The sequence below is a fragment of the Mytilus galloprovincialis genome, chromosome 1, assembly GCF_965363235.1.
Source record: "Mytilus galloprovincialis chromosome 1, xbMytGall1.hap1.1, whole genome shotgun sequence".
Taxonomy (NCBI): Eukaryota; Metazoa; Mollusca; class Bivalvia; order Mytilida; family Mytilidae; genus Mytilus; species Mytilus galloprovincialis.
In genome coordinates this window covers 125215567-125232383 of record NC_134838.1, presented here as the reverse complement: position 1 = coordinate 125232383, position 16817 = coordinate 125215567, and the positions used below count along the sequence as shown (strand labels likewise).

General features: G+C 30.5%; 2 protein-coding genes across 2 annotated transcripts in view; one reads left to right on the top strand and one right to left on the bottom strand.

The window, feature by feature from the left end:
• Positions 1–3851: 3851 nt before the first annotated feature.
• On the bottom strand, positions 3852–16295 carry LOC143057261 (UMP-CMP kinase-like). Its single transcript, XM_076230544.1, has 7 exons — positions 16188–16295; positions 13807–13974; positions 12809–12955; positions 11498–11638; positions 10826–10902; positions 9882–9978; positions 3852–6543 (listed from the first exon to the last, which is right to left on the bottom strand). Exons 2-7 carry the CDS (start codon positions 13882–13884, stop codon positions 6499–6501), a joined length of 585 nt encoding a protein of 194 aa, XP_076086659.1. The 5' UTR covers positions 13885–13974; positions 16188–16295; the 3' UTR covers positions 3852–6498.
• LOC143057257 (uncharacterized) overlaps positions 16245–16817 on the top strand; it is a 28830-nt gene continuing 28257 nt past the window's right edge. The window contains exon 1 of the mRNA XM_076230531.1: positions 16245–16325. The gene's annotated coding sequence lies outside the window, so the exon portion shown is untranslated. The remainder of the gene's footprint in view (positions 16326–16817) is intronic.

Below are 16817 nucleotides of genomic sequence, written 5' to 3'. Positions count from 1 at the left end.
ATCATATTATCTCAACCAAATTCTATAGGCTCTAAAAAGATATGTCATATGGAATATGTTTGTGAGTCTTCAACAATGGACAAAGACCATGCTGTATTGCCCTGACAAGACATAATTTGTTTATTGATAAATACAAAACCAAATCAATTTACTATTGGATTTCTGAAGCACATAATGCATCAATGAAATAGTTACCCAATAACAAAATTTATGGAACTGAACATATTGGCATATGTCTCTTGTATAAGTAGCAAAGAAACTGGTTGTTTTTAATTAAAGTCATTAAACTTATTCAGTATCCAATTGTGATAATTTTGTTTCCAGCAGATTAATAACATCATTACATAACTTAAGGTTATGTAAATTTAACACAAAACTCTGTCAATGAAATTTTTTTTTAGGGCAAAATACAACCAGGTAAAATCTACAGGTAGTTAAATGACCACCTATTGATAACCTCTCACAAAACCTATTGTACAGTTTAAATGGACAAACTGTGTTGACAATTTTTTATCCAGGTAACACTATAGGTATTATGATACCCCAAAGCTGATCGGATAGGCACAGTAATAAGTTTCCTTGGGGAGATAACCTAAAATACTATTCCTTTGAATAAAGATTTTTTGAAACCAAAAAAGATTATCTCCCCTTCCTACAAACATATTGCAATTTCACAAATATTTTACTGAATATGAAATGTTTTTATTCACATAATGTGTGATTCTTATGAATATAGAATACTTTTCGAAAGAAAAACTATATAAAAGCTTAGTTTGGACATTTTTATAGCAATTAAAAATAAAACAGTTCACCTTTAGTATGGTAATGGCTATAATATAACTATACAGATTGATAGACTGATTTAGTAATACCATCAATAAAGTGGAGTTAAAGTCTTATAGGATTGTAAGTATGTTTTATTTTATCACCTTGCACTTTCACAACTTGACTGTGGTTTTCTACAGCAGTTGGTTCAAATTTCTGACCAGTTGAACAATTTGGTTTAATAAAACAAATTGCAATTTGGTCAAAATTTTGAATGAATTGCAATTGGTGGATAGCAACACTTACAGTCAAGTCACTGTAATTACCATATATTGACCAAAATTGTTAATTGGTCCATTTTAGGAGTGAAGTTATTGTCCTTGTCTCCCTTAAAGCAGAAAAAAGCTAGACTTGGACATCTGTCAGCAATATAATAGTTGTGATAGGTCAGTTTATTGGGAATCCATGTAGGTCCATGATAATGTTATGCAGTCTAATTAGCATTGGAACATCTCATTTTCATTACCTCATAGTTGTGGTCTATTGACTTTGAAACTTTAGCTTAATTCACATGTATTAGTTCATAATTGGTTAGTTTTACAGGTAACATTTTTGCGCCTGTCCCAAGTCAGGAGCCTCTGGCCTTTGTTAGTCTTGTATTATTTTAATTTTAGTTTCTTGTGTACAATTTGGAAATTAGTATGGCGTTCATTATCACTGGACTAGTATATATTTGTTTAGGGGCCAGCTGAAGGACGCCTCCGGGTGCGGGAATTTCTCGCTACATTGAAGACCTGTTGGTGACCCTCTGCTGTTGTTTTTTATTTGGGCGGGTTGTTGTCTCTTTGACACATTCCCCATTTCCATTCTCAATTTTAACAATTAGAAGTAGGTCAATGATACTAGGTATAAAGGTGTATTAAAATTGACACATTTCATTTCAAGAGGTTATTTGGTTCCTCTTACTCATTCTTGATGCACAATTTACATGTTCAATTTAAAAAGAAGATGTTGTATGACTCTCCACAAGAGATTAAGTTTGTTATTAGATAAGGAAACCACTAGTATAAAGTCGATGATAGTTGGCATGCAGTTGTTTAATAAATTAATATAAGCATATATATGCAAGTCTTGTTGTCATGGAGATGCTTCAACAGTTCTGACTGTTCACTTACTCTCTAACTTTAGGAAAACACTGAAGTTTCCCCTTTTCATATTTAGTAATAAGTTTTAGTTGGTATGAAGCATTGGCATTTTTCTTTCCATGGTGGTTATTTGATCCTGCACATTCAGTCGGTTCATAAACTTTGAATCTTTTGCATAGTTAATACGTTTGAATATTGCCATTTTAGAGGAGGCAGAACCTTTTTCAGGACATTGGGATCAGGTCTTTTTAGGTAGCACTCCACAGTTAGGTGTGTAGTTTCACATTTTGGCCCCTGTGGATTTTTCAAATATGAGAGCTAGTGTGCAATAAAATTCATTTTTGGATAGCTGAGTATTAAAATAGCCTTTGTATTGGGTTTATATGAACACCAAGATTATGTAATGTATGTAATATAGGCTGTTTTCTGTATGACAGTCCGTATTTGCATGTCCCTACCATACATTGGTCCGGCAATTATTGTAATGTTTTTTTTCCAACTTTTTATCGCACTAACTTTGTGATTGGATTTTACGAAAAAATGAGGCAAAAGACACCAAATTTTAATTTGATCATTAGGAAGATTTATGTAAACAGTTTCTAAAAAGGTATCACTCAAAGGTATTGAAATTCTAGTTTGATCCAAATTTTGGGGGGATATGTGACATGTCCACCCCACTTTTTTGCAATATTTTATGGTAAATAAATGCAGAATGTTGCCATGGATACACATAAAAGGAATTAATTTTCACTCTTTTAACTTTTGAAAATCAAATCTATGGAATATACTAATTACATACATATGCACATGTACAACACAAACAGTTAGGTTATTGTATTAGAAATCCAGGAATAGGAGATAAAACATTTTGTGGCTGATAGATACAGATAAAATGTTCATGGCAAATTTGTTAAGCAGGGGATAACCTACAAATTTAAGTCAATATGATAATTATCTGACAAACACACAAAAAAGATATCATTAACTTATGAACCATGAAAAAAGAGATCAAGGTCAGATGAACCCTGCCAGACAGACCTACACTCCTATAAATGATTCCATACAACAATATAGTTGAACTTTTGCTAAGAGTATCCTATTTAACTGACACAAAAACCATTAAAACTCAACATTGACTAATGAATCAATAAAATTCTACCACGGGATGAACTCTGCCAGGTAGATGCATCTACACCTATATCCTTGAGTATCCGACTTTTACCATAAAACCTACCTGTGAATTGAGGTCCAGGTCAAGATAACTCTGAATGACCTAGACCTAGTAGGGATCCTATTTACCAAATACATTTTGTACTCTTAATAATTGAGTATTTTTACACTTGACAAAAATAATTTATATCAATAAGTTGCTATACAATGAAAATGAGGTCATGGAAATTGTGGTTGCATTGATTTGAAACTTAGTGCACCTGTTCTTCATAATATGAAAGTTTTATTTCAATCCATTTCTAGTTCGTGTCCTTGTGTAATTAAGTAGTTTCAAATTGTGAATTGATCAAACAGACCACTGTACTGTTATATCACTGTCCAAAGTTGGGGAATGTTTTGAATCCAGCAAACATGTTGCATCCATACTCATTCTGTAAGTCCCAAGTAAGGAGCCTGTAATTCAGTGCTTTTTGTTTGTTTCTTTATGTATGTTTGTTTTTCATATAATGGTTTGTACATAAATCTGGCTGTTTGTTTTCTCCTCTGAATTGTCCTACATTTGTTTCGAGGCATTTTATAGCTTACTTTGCGGAATGGGTTTTGCTCATTAATGAAGACCTTACAGTGCCCTATAGTTGTTAACTTCTACTCATTTGGTCTCTAGAGGAGATTAATTATTTGTCTCATTGGCATTCATACCACATCTTATATTAATATTATTTTCAAATCATGACAAATACTAAATCCATAAAGCATAAAATAACGTAAAAAGAAAATTTCCCCATTGTTTAATAAAGAGATGGCTAACCTTAAATACTTTCTAACAAAGCCATTGCATAAAAAGATAGTGTTTATTAATATCTCGAAAGGAATGAAATATAAAATGTTTCCTTTTAAAAGGTAAAACAAAATGTCGAAAAAAATGAGCTGTTCATCATAAAATATCTTATTCGTCAATTACAATAAATGTCAATTAATTTGTAGAACAATATACAAATGTATATACAATAACTAAATAATTTTAATTACAAATTATCCCTCTGGTATGTTTTGTAATAATCCTTCATATATAAAACTATGATTTCTGATTGCCAATACACTTTGATACAATAAATTAAAACTTAATATTATATTACATTATTTTACCAGCAAATTAATAGTTATTTTTATTACATTTTACTTGATTTGCATTAAAATTGATGGCAATCTATAAGTATAAAAAAGATGGAAATAACAATAAATTTTAATAAATTTTAACAGTTTTACCAAACCAGGAACAATACAATTTAGAACATGTTTAAAATTTTTGATGTTTCACTTATATCTATGGTACACACATTAAAAACCATTTTATTATTCATTATAGAGTGAGGAACTAATCGCAACCAAACTACAGTTAATATATTTGTTAAAGCATTCTACACAATGAAAAAGAAACACAAACATTCCTAAAACATTCCTGTCAATATTTTCAGGCAATAACATACCAAGTTACAATTAAAGCAACTTTAAATTAAACAACTTTTCAAATTGTAAACTTCCCTTTTGAGATCAGAACTTACTTTTAATCTTACAACATATTATAGCATATGAAGATATGAAACCATATTTGTTTATGATATCTATGAATACAGAACAGTTGTTAGTTAAATAAAGCAAATGGTCATATTTACAAGGAAAAGTAAATGATTAATAAGTATCAAATGAATACAACCATTGGATTATTAAAAAAATACACATAAAGGTTAAAAACAATAAGAGAAATAATTCAAAAACTTATCCTTATCAATAGTTTCTATTATTTTCTTTTTCATGATACATATGGCTAAATAATTTATAGAAATACAAAGTATCAAAATAATACATTGCTACAAAACAGATACAATCTTATAAGGCTGGAAAAGTGGTAAACAAAGAGTAGTATCCTATTTGCATTGACATATTGTTCAATATTACATCTTTAGTATACATTTGATATGTTTTAAAATGCTGACAGATTTTTTCCTGTGTTAGATAACAAGACTTAATGTCAAAATATTGATTATACCACTTTTGGGGGGATAATTTATATCTGACACTAGTATAATATTTTATAGGTATTGTTCTGCGACCTGAAGACTAATTACTTCACACATTCTTGTTGTATGGACACATTGTTGTAAAAAAATAGTACTTTCTAATGTTTTTATTGTATGAACAAAGGAACACCTATGTAATGGTTGTTCTTGAGGAGTAATTCAAATTATTAGTTTCAAATGAGTTCAAATAAAGTGAATTTCAATTGAAGTCTACCATACAGCCTTCACAATGAGTAATACACATTTGTAATATTATAATATTTTTCTACAACCAATGTATTTGATCTCCATTTTAAGCTATGTTGTTTTCTTGTAGTAGTAGTTATAATGTTGCAATTAACTTCTAAATCTTTCATAATTACGAGACATTAAGATTAGACATATATTAAAAATTCATTATATTTGGTTTCTTAGCTTTGTTTTAAGTTTGAAGAAAAAAATTAAAGCTAAACCCTTCCCAGAAGTATGAAGCATCAATCATTGCACATTGCAGAGAAATAATTTTATTTCATAAAAATACATAAAATAATCAATTTTTCTCAATGCAATGTATTGGACATAAATATTCACTATGTAAAAAAAATACTTATTTAATTGTTTTTTTTCAAAAAAAGAAATTTGAAGTAACCACAACAAGCATTTGATTAATGTAAAATGATATATTTCAACCGATATTTCACCAAAAAGTATTAGAGCAATTCAAACTATCAAATCAAGCATTTTTAATAATTCAATAGTTTACTGGTTTTGATGCTTTAAAAATACAAAATTTCTGGTTTGATTAGACATGTCATAATTAATTTGGAGAGACATTTCATACTGTGAAAGTACTTTAATATTGTGGAGTACTAATTATTGTTTTTACGTGAATAGCATTGTCTATGAGGGACAAGGTTAACTTTAGGCCAAATATGACCTTGACACATACTTTCTGGATCATGGTTGGCAACCAAAGAAAATAATGTTTTAAACTGTTCAGAATTACTAAAAATATGACCAAAACTGATGTTAAAACACAAATAATGCATATTTAAGCCATTTTAAGGGGAAATTTCTTCATAACTTTTAACTTATGTGACAAAAATAAATGATAGTTTGTATATATAGTTGTATCAACACTCACAAACATGTAACTGTTGCTCAACCAGGAAAATTGATACCTAAGAATAAAAGGACTTTCACAGTAATTGATAAAGATAGACATGTTATAAATGATTTAGTGAGGCATGTTATAACAGGACTAACAGCATGTTTGTGGACTATAGCAGTTAACAATCACATTAATAAAAAGTTGCACATAAAAACCCACGGATAAAATAAATATATAATTTTTACTACTGTTAAGAACTGATCGTTGATAGAGCTTTCTTTACTTCTTCAAACACCTAAAATTAGAAAAATAGAAAAATTACAGAATATTCTTGATAATTTTATTAATCAAAATATTATTAAATATTTCAGATCGTATGTCAACTAGCTGTTCAAGTATTATATATATACAAGTTATCACAAATCTTTACCACTTTTTTAAATAAAATTTGCCAATTCAAGCATTACACACAAACTCTTTATGGTTTAATTTGAGTTTAGTCATTGAAGAACCTCAGTGAGCGTGCTCACATACCCCACGTCCCCACGTAGTCACTGGAGAAATAAAATAACTGTAAGAAAAAAAATGAATCATAATTTCCTGTCAATATGCACATCTACATAGTTTTTCCTTATTATCTACAAAGTTTCATGAAATTCTGTCGTGTGGTTTCAGACTGTTGCAGAAGTATTGAAGCAAATAAGTTCAAAGGGGCGTAACTCCTAGAAAAAAAAAGGAATTGTAATTTCCTGTCGATATGCTCATCTACATAGTATGTCCTTATTATCTAAAAAGGTTTCATAGAATTCTGTTGTGTGGTTTGAGAGGAGTTGCGATGACAAGAAACAGGAATGACGGGCGGATGGACAGACGGACTGACGGAGGGGTCAAAAACATTATACCCTCCACAACTTCATTGGTGGGGTATAATTAAATGAATGTTTCATACAGAAATGAAACCACAGATTCCCTTTAAAATCAATTTTGTAATCTTAGGTTTCTTGGTGTCAAATGTAAACATTTGCTTTCATAATATGGCTAAATCACTAATAAATATAGATATAAAAGTCTATTAAAAAGACCAAACAGCAAACTTAATATGTACTGGATCATTTAGAATAGGAGATAGTGGGTAGATTAAGAAAAAAATATGAAAGTCTTTTAAAGAATAGCACAACAATATGAAATACGAAGATGAAGTATTATAGCCAACTCTTCACAAGAGAAAAATGACACAGAATTAAAAACTTTAGGTCACTGTACAGCCTTCAACAGTGAAATGAACTACAGGCTCCTGACTTGGGACAGGCACATACAGAATGTGGCGGGATTAAACAAGTTTGTTGGCGTGTAACCCTCCCCCTTACCAGGGCCAGTATTTACAGCACAGCATAAGAACAAACTATGCGAAACAATAAAGGATAAACAAATATGAGAAACTTATATAAGATGGCAATAAACAAAGATGATGTTATTAAATTGTATAGCCTTCTTCAGGGTTACAATCATATATATGAGGGGGGGCAAGGGGTTTAACTGTTATGCTGTTATGGGGCAATTTAATTCTTTGTTATCTGTTATTTTGAAAATATATTTGCTGTTAGCTGTTATTGTCTTATTCTTTGTTAGCTGTTATTGGGCTATTAGTTTTTTTGTTATCTGTTATTGTGATAATGTATTTGCTGTTAACTGTTATTGAAAATTGGAATGTTAGCACTTTTTTTTTGACAGCCAATATTCGGTAGAAATTGAAGATCATTGGACATTGGGGTCTACCACTACTAATATGTTTGTCCTGTATTCAGAGAAGGATTCCATTAATATTTACCCATCACAGAAGGGAGGTCCAGGACAATTCAAGTATATCTTATGATTATTCTTTGTAATAAATTCATTATGAATGTGTATTTAGAATTATCTTAATTTTTTGTATGAGAATAATGTTCCTTGTTTCCCGTACGAACATATTAAATTAAAAATAATTCTTAATATGACAAAAAGGAAAACATATGGCCAGGAATATCGGACAAGGATCTCAATTAAGGACTAGGTCCTAACAACCAGTTAACCTTTTATATAATATGGTACATAGACTCAGCTCTGATTCTTTTCAAAGCAGAACCAAATGCATTGTACAATGAAAGTTCCAACCATGTACTTGGGTCCGAAGTTGCACATAACTCATTACAAACAAAGATTTCTTTTGTTTCAAGCCATTGTTTCCCTACTAAACTATGTATTCTACTTACTAGTACACTTGGTACAATCAAAAACCTCAGCTGATAAAAAATTGTTCAAATAAGGCCTTTGAAAATAGTGGAATAAATTGCTTTTGGAGTGTCAAAATTCGTTCGAAGTACTTGATAAATTGCATGCTTATAATTGGTGCTTTTGATTTTGCTACCCTATATACCACTTTGCCTCATAGTCTTATTAAGAAAAATTCACACACCTCATTAAATGGTCATTTAGAAAAAGTCGGAATATTCAAACTCTTTTAGGTCATTTTTTTTATTAGCAACAAAGGGAGCTTCAGTCAATATATATAAACAATACACCAACGTTTCATGAGAACTGAAAGCATTTTTGAGTTATTTTTGAAAACTAGAAAATACCACCTTTTTCTAATGAATAAAATCCCTTTACTCAATAACATAAAATCTAAAATTAATAAAAATCGAAAGGGAGTTTACAACAATAGATATAAACATTTCAGCAAAGTTTCATGAGAACTGCTGAAAACATTTTTGTGTTAATGTCTGAAAACTGGAAAATACCCCCTTTTTAATTAATAAAACCAGTTAACTCGGAAACGTAAAATCTAAAATTTATAAAAATTGAAAGTGACCTCATGTTAATAGATATAAACAATTCACCAAAATTCCTTGCTTTGTGAAAGCATTTTTGAGATATTATCAGAAAACTGAAAAAAAACCACCAATTTTATTGAATAAAAACCCGTTACCCAGAAACTTAAAATCTAAAATTTATAAAAAAAAAAAAAAAAAAAAAAGGGAGCTCACGTCAATAGATATAAATAATTTCCCAAAGTTTAATGCAAATTGGTTAAAGAGTTTTTGAGTTAATACCGACATGTTGACGACAGAAGGACAACAGTATACCATAATACGTTCCGTAAACGAGCGTATAAAAAATATTATAATATATTGAGTAGTAATTTAAACACATTCTAGATACATAAATTAATACTAAAAACATAGTCATAGAAAATGGAATGCATTACAAAGGATTATATCCGTAATAAGAAATACTGATTTGTCAAAGACTGAATTATTTTAATATTTCATTTACTGTTATCTGTTTTTGTCCATTTTAATTCCTTGTTATCTGTTATGAGCCAAATCAATTTGCTGTTTTGCTGTTATTGGGACCCCCCTTGCCCCCCCTCATATATGTGATAGATAGACTCACTAAAGAAGGCTATAAAAGTGTTCAGCTTATATTTGTCTAAACAATAACATATATATCACTTACATCATCTGTAACCTTTACACCATGACTTAATCACTGTTACACTTACCTCATCTGTAACCTTTACACCATGACTTAATCACTGTTACACCTACCTCATCTGTAACCTTTACACCATGAATTAATCACTGTCACACTTACCTCATCTGCAGATTTCTCAGCACTAATTTCTTTTAATAAATTTAATTTTCTATAATATTCTATAATTGGCATTGTGGAGTTTGAATATGTATGTATTCTGAAAAGAAACAAGACTATAATTTGCATTGCATTTAATTTTTTGAACCATGTCTATGCTAAAAAAATCATTGAAAACTGTTTGTTCCATTTCTTAAAAAGAAAAAGAAAAAAAAGCTAGTTATCTTTAAAATAAAGATGTTGAAGAAACTTAACAACAACAAAAAATGTAGATGATTTCAATATCCAATTGTGAAATTTCAATTGAAATATAGCAATATTCCAACAACTTCTGTATATTGTTTTACATAACTTTATGTCTCTCCAAGGTCGATACAATATTCCAGGTTACATGTAGGTTACAATAAGAAGCTATTTGACAAAAGATTTCTACTGGAAAAGTTGATATCATCTTTATACTACAGTTTAACAAACACCAGCATGATTTGGTTTATCTTTATGAGCGGGTCAAGTTTCTATAGGTTTTTTAGGACTAGAAACCATTCAAGACATATATGCAAACAAAATAGATCTTTTGATATTATGACTGTTTAAACAATTTTCATATTTGACTTGAATATTTAGTTTGTAAAACTCTGCGCTCTATGGTTTCCTATGCATTCATGTGTTCACAAATGAACGAAGTAAATAAACAAAGGTTAAGACATCCATGTACAAAGTTCCAAACGATGGACAGACAAAACAACATGTTGCAATATTTAAATAGATTTCTGATTATTCAATGTAGAATATCTGTGTCCTTGCAGTAATATATAATATCATTATGATTGAAATATGTAGAAAATCACTGCAGTGTAAAGTAATGCAGTGTAACCTGTATGAATCAGACCACTATGGAGTTTATAACAACATATTTAAAGATAAATATGAAGAACCAAAAGCAATACCTTTTCTTTAAACTATCCATATTGTCATCTACTCTACCGCTAGTCTGTCCTCGGCTTAAACATCTCTCTATACATACCTAAAACAATTTGTGAATGAAAAATTGATCTCATTACATTACATGACATAGTTTCAGTTATATCATCATATAAATTATAACATGCGTATGTGTGAACAATCTTTTAGTTTGGAGGACTGACTTTCATTTGCATCATTTCGATAATCTTTGAAAAGTGAAAGCACTGTTTGAGTTGAATTAATGGTTAAATTTTAAGGTATTTGAATTTTCACATCAGTATTTTGGAAAAAGTGAAAATTTTATGCATCAAAGCGCATTTCTGGATTAACCTTCATCAGGAACACTCAAAGTCAAGGATGTATAAGTATCTTAACAGTGAACAGCTAAAAATATCTTATTCTATCATTTCAAAGCCTTACATTTCATTATATAATATCATGCCAATCATCATGACATCAATCCAATCTCACATTACCTGAAAGACACAAGACTTCATACATGGAAATGCCTCAAACTCATTTACTGACCATTGTTCATATGTTAAAAGTTTTAAAGATAAAAGATTTGAACAGGTATATGACATAAACTTAACATGATCAATGACAATGAGGTGAAGGTCAGATAAATTTCCTATTGAACTGTTATATAGACTTACTTCCTCTGTGCAGTTGAAAAATAAAACCATTTTCACTACTGATATTTCATCCATTGCTTTTTTCCATCCTTCTAAATTGTCCTGATTTCTAGGAAAGCCATCAATCAAAAATGTGTCTTTTCCTTCACTTGTTTCCATTGCCTAAGAGAAATATTAATTTTGAATATATTAATTGTTTCTATACTAACCAAATTATCCAGTTTTCCATATAATTAATGTTTCCAAGGGGCATAACTCTTTTTAAAATAATTTATCTGCAATGAAATCTCATCAAAAACATTCCTGATATTAACCTATGATATAAGTTTCATAAAAATGTTGGAAGAATTGTAAATGTGAGAGTGCTAACAAGACCAACTCTATAGATCAAGGGACAGTATTTCTATATTTAAAAATTCTATCTTTCAAAAAAAAAAAAGAACATGTGTTTGTATTGTGAAAAAAAATGTCAGTTAAATAATTTGGAATTTTGTATCCACATATCATAGTTATTTTTTTGTTGCTATTTATTTTAGCAATTTTCATCTTTAACCTATTAACTAACCTATCTTATAGTTTTCAGGATAACAGCAAAATATAGTTTAGGGGAAATAACTTCAAAACAAGGCGACATATTTTTAATTCTAATTTCAGGGCAGATACATCTTGTCAGGCAAAGCCTTTTTGCAATTAACTTTAAACCTAGCTCCTGAAGTTTTCAGTATTTCAAGGTCAATAACTCCAAAAAAAAAATTAGATGTGCCCACATTTTTCAGAGTGGATACTGTACATCTTTTCATGTTGATTATTTTTGCATTTAATAATTTTAAGTTAGCTCCACTAGTTTTGAAAAAATGGCAAGGACATGCTATAAAAGTTATAAAAAAAAGCATTTCAAATCAATGACTCCAAATAAGTTGGGCAGATTTTAACCAAATCTTCATGGTAGATTGAACTTGTAGTGCTGACTATTGTTATATATGTCAGTTTTTCTATTATTACTACAGTTTTAGAAATTTTAGACCCCTTTGAAAAACAAGGAGGCCATGTTGGTTTATCAACATTGACAAAAATAACAAATTTTCAGTCTTTGTAGTTGATAGAAATTGGATGCAAAATGATGGCAAAAGCTAAAATTGCCTTTCTATTATCAATTCTATATATTAAATCAAGTGTTTCTAAAAACTATTTGAAAGATAGTAAAATACTTGTAGTTAATGTGCCTTTCCTTCCAGTTCCAATGTTTAAATTCTTCATTTTCAATATAGAAAATTGATTACAAATTTATCTACTAGTAATTCTGCTTAAACAAGATCAACTTGATTATCCTACCCTTCTTAAGAGAGAGCATGTTATTTCAACAGGTACTATAGTTCCATTTTTTATGTGAGACTGTATTTCCTCCCCAAACTGGGATCCTTGTCTATTTCTTTCCTGCCTTAAAAGATCACCAGCAGATAAATGTACATAGCCATATTCCTGGAAAATAAAAAAAACCCATGTATTTGACATAAACATACAAACATTGATTGATTTCAAGGCAAGTAATTAAACTTTGATAAAATATTTGGTAAAATAAATAAGAAAAAAAGAGAACATAACATTTTAAGTATTTTCTTAATGACTGAGGTTATAATTGTGCTAATGAATACACCTAAAGACAAAACCATATTGAAATCATGATTCCCCATGAAAACACATTTTCGTGTAGATAGATGGACATAATGGCCCAACATTATTATCTAATCCACTTGATATTTACAATAAATTATAAATTTGAAAGGTTCAGCAGTATTTGATCAGAAGTGGCAGGGGCATCCAACAAATTTTATCAGCTAAGATACAACACATGCAGCATAAAATTTCTGGACTTGTTGGCTAAAGTATGCAATGCACAATTTTCAGGTTTTTCAATGAATCAATGCTTCCTTTTTTTTGATTTTTTTAAAGACATAAAATCAGACTTCATTCCCTCTTTAGTTTTTCTGTTTTATTTTGTTGTTATTATATATTCCACATCTTCTGTGTGTACAAATAGATTTGCATATTAAAGTCAACATCATAACACTGTTTTCATCGATGGATTAATGTTCTCAAAAGCTGCAATCATTACTCTTGGCTATGGTGGCCAGTCATTATTGGTGGAAGTAGCCTGTTTACCTTTGACATGTTAACAGGTAATCCATGTCAATTAAGATCAGATTTGAGATCCTGCCAAGAGCTCTAACTCACAACTTCAGTGTTGACAGGCTTGTTATTTACGTAGGTGAACTAAATTAGACCACTCAGCCGCTGAGGCCCCCAAAAATAATTTGTGTAGAAATACAAACCTTGACTATTTTCTCACACTGGGTACCCTTTCCTGCACCAGGACCTCCTAGGACAAACATTACATTGTACTTCGCCATTCTGTGTGAAACAGAGTTAAACAAGGTCCTAAGTCCAAACCCTCTCACGATCTGTTTTAAAACCAGAATGATGAATTTCTGTGTCTTGATCTAAAAATAAATTATGTAATGGCTTAGTTTGTATCTCCTGCCACAATAAATTTATCATCATGCTCACATATACGGTGGATTTATTATTAGTTGGATACCAATTTTCGTGGGAAAAGGTGAACCAAATCTTTAACAAATTACATCATTTCAATCATTTAAAAAAAAAATAAGGCTGTTAGTTTTCTCGTTTGAATTGTTTTACATTGTCTTATCGGGCCTATTATAGCTGACTATGCGGTATGGGCTTTGCTCATTGTTGAAGGCCGTACAGTGACCTATAGTTGTTAATGTCTGTGTCATTTTGGTCTTTTGTGGATAGTTGTCTCATTAGCAATCATACCACATCTTTTTTTTTATATTTGTATACAGAGATTGACAAAACCACGATCAACCACGAAATCAAATATCCACGAATATGCAAGTTTTCAGCAATCCACAAAAATTTAAACCTACATAAAATCACACAAGTTCATGCTGGGAACAGTATATCTAATGAGAAATGATTCATTGAATCTGATAGGCTTTTCAGTATATAAAATCCCAAACTTTACAAGACTTCGATTGATATAAGGATTTCGGAAAGGTCTGACTGCAAAACCATCAAGATAAAGTAACCATATTATTACAAACATTTATCAAATACAAGTTTATCTTTCAGCAGGTATATTCTGTCGTAAAAATTTCCAATATAAGTGTGATTTATTTGATGTGAAGAGCTTTACAATGGTTAGTTAAATTTGCAGTTATTGGGAATGCCATTTGAGTCATTTTTTTATTACCATGTTTGCATTGTCAGAGGTGGATTTCGGAAAGGGGGGGGGGGGGTCTTTTTGTAGGAAAATTTTGGTTGGTTTTATAGGGAATCACTGAGGTGTGAAGGGAACAGGGCCCTCTCTTAGGCAGTCAGTAGGCCCCCACTTATGAAAGTTTCTGAATCCACCACAGACTGATTCTGTACCCTTCTTGGATGAAATGTATATGATTATGACAAATTTGAAGTGACAGATTAAAAGTTTAATACATTGGCATCACTCGTCATGCTCATTACATAGTTTGAAAGATACTTATTGATATTATTAGAAATTATTAAGATACATTTGTAATAGCAAGAAATTATTTAACACATTCCAGTTTCTGTATCTGTTATTTCATATTTACTTTACATCAAATATAAAATCAGCTATAATACGATGTAATAAGGTAGTGTCAAGTCCTGTTATATATGTCCGTTCCCATAAACTTTTAACATCACAATTTAAAAAATTTGACGCCATAATTAACACCATTAAAGAGTGATTGATGCTTGATGTCAGAAGGTGATTTGGAGCAGATATCCTTTCATTTGGAGACAAAACTCAGCTAAATACCAAATATGATTATCTTCTGCCTTTCTTTTACAAGTCTTAGTCTTAATCATGACATACTCGAACATGAATGGGAGCATACATGATTTTGAGCGAACAGACCCCTATTCCTACTTACATTGACTTAGCTTACTTAGGGTATCAGGTCTGTTCATGCCCAATACACCTTATCACTTTAGTCTTTAGATGTGTCCACAATACACCTTATCGCTATTTGTCCGCCATTACTAGAAATCACACAGGTTCCCGTAAAATTTTGACGTCATAGAACAAAATATCTGACGCCACAATGGAAAAGTGATTGTTGTTTGCGTCAAAAGTTCAAGTGGCCAGGTCAGCCAGGATTAGCGATAAGGTGTATTGACTATTAAAATAAACTATTCCTGGCTGACCCGAGATTCTGTTCCGCTTGAACTTTTGACGTCATACAACAATTTCTTTTCCATTGTGGCTTAGGACATTCTGTATTATGACATCAAAATTTAACGGGAACCTGTGTGATGTCCAGTAATGGCAGACAAAGAGCAAATTAAGGTGTATACACGTTCGCACCCAATTTTTATTTTTAAAATTGTTTTATTCAAATTCCAGTTGAATTACATTTGTTAATATACATCTTTATACAAAAAAAAAAAAAAAAAAAAAAAAAATGAATATAAATTTGGGAATTATCATATATAGTTTCTTTTTATTAAACTGATGATTAACAACAACCACCCCCCCTTTCAAGATTTCTTTAAAAAATATATTTTGTCGAGATTTGCCACATTCTAAATAACATCTGTAGATACTACAAGTATAAAATATGATTTAAACACAATGGTGTTACTTATATCTGTATTTTCTTACTCAGTCAAATGGATTTTGAAGTTTTTTTCAACGTGACAACTGAGTTAGCTACCCGGAAATGACAAAAGAAAAGAACAAAGTTGAGAGGGCATGCGCATCTAAAATTCAACTGGAAGCGCCAATGCGGGGACTCGAAAGGTGAGATTTATTATGTGAAATGGAAAAAATTGTGTACTGCTTGCAAATCAGAAGATATATTTCGTTTAGGCAAACTTTGATGAGTCTAACATTGCGTTGAATAAAGTTTCAATGACCTAAAACTTAATAGAAACATTTATCCATTTTGATAGTAGATGGTTATACAAAAAGGTGACTTCCGGTTGTAAACAAATGTGTTTCTAACGATTTTTGTTACTTTTTCAAATGGGTTTCAGTATTTTGAAGTAACATACATATTATATCAATGAATAGTTATTTGAAACACACGAAGACAACTGTAAGAACTATAAATTAAGCTTCATTATCAAACGTCAAACATTCGCGGATGTTGTCAAACATGCACCAGCGTGTTTGACAACACATTATTCAAATGTCAACTTATTTGCATTCAGATTTGAACAAATATAGTGGCAAGAACTTGTTTAACTTTGCAGAGAGTTGTGACAAATAAACATTTATTTTGGGAAAATA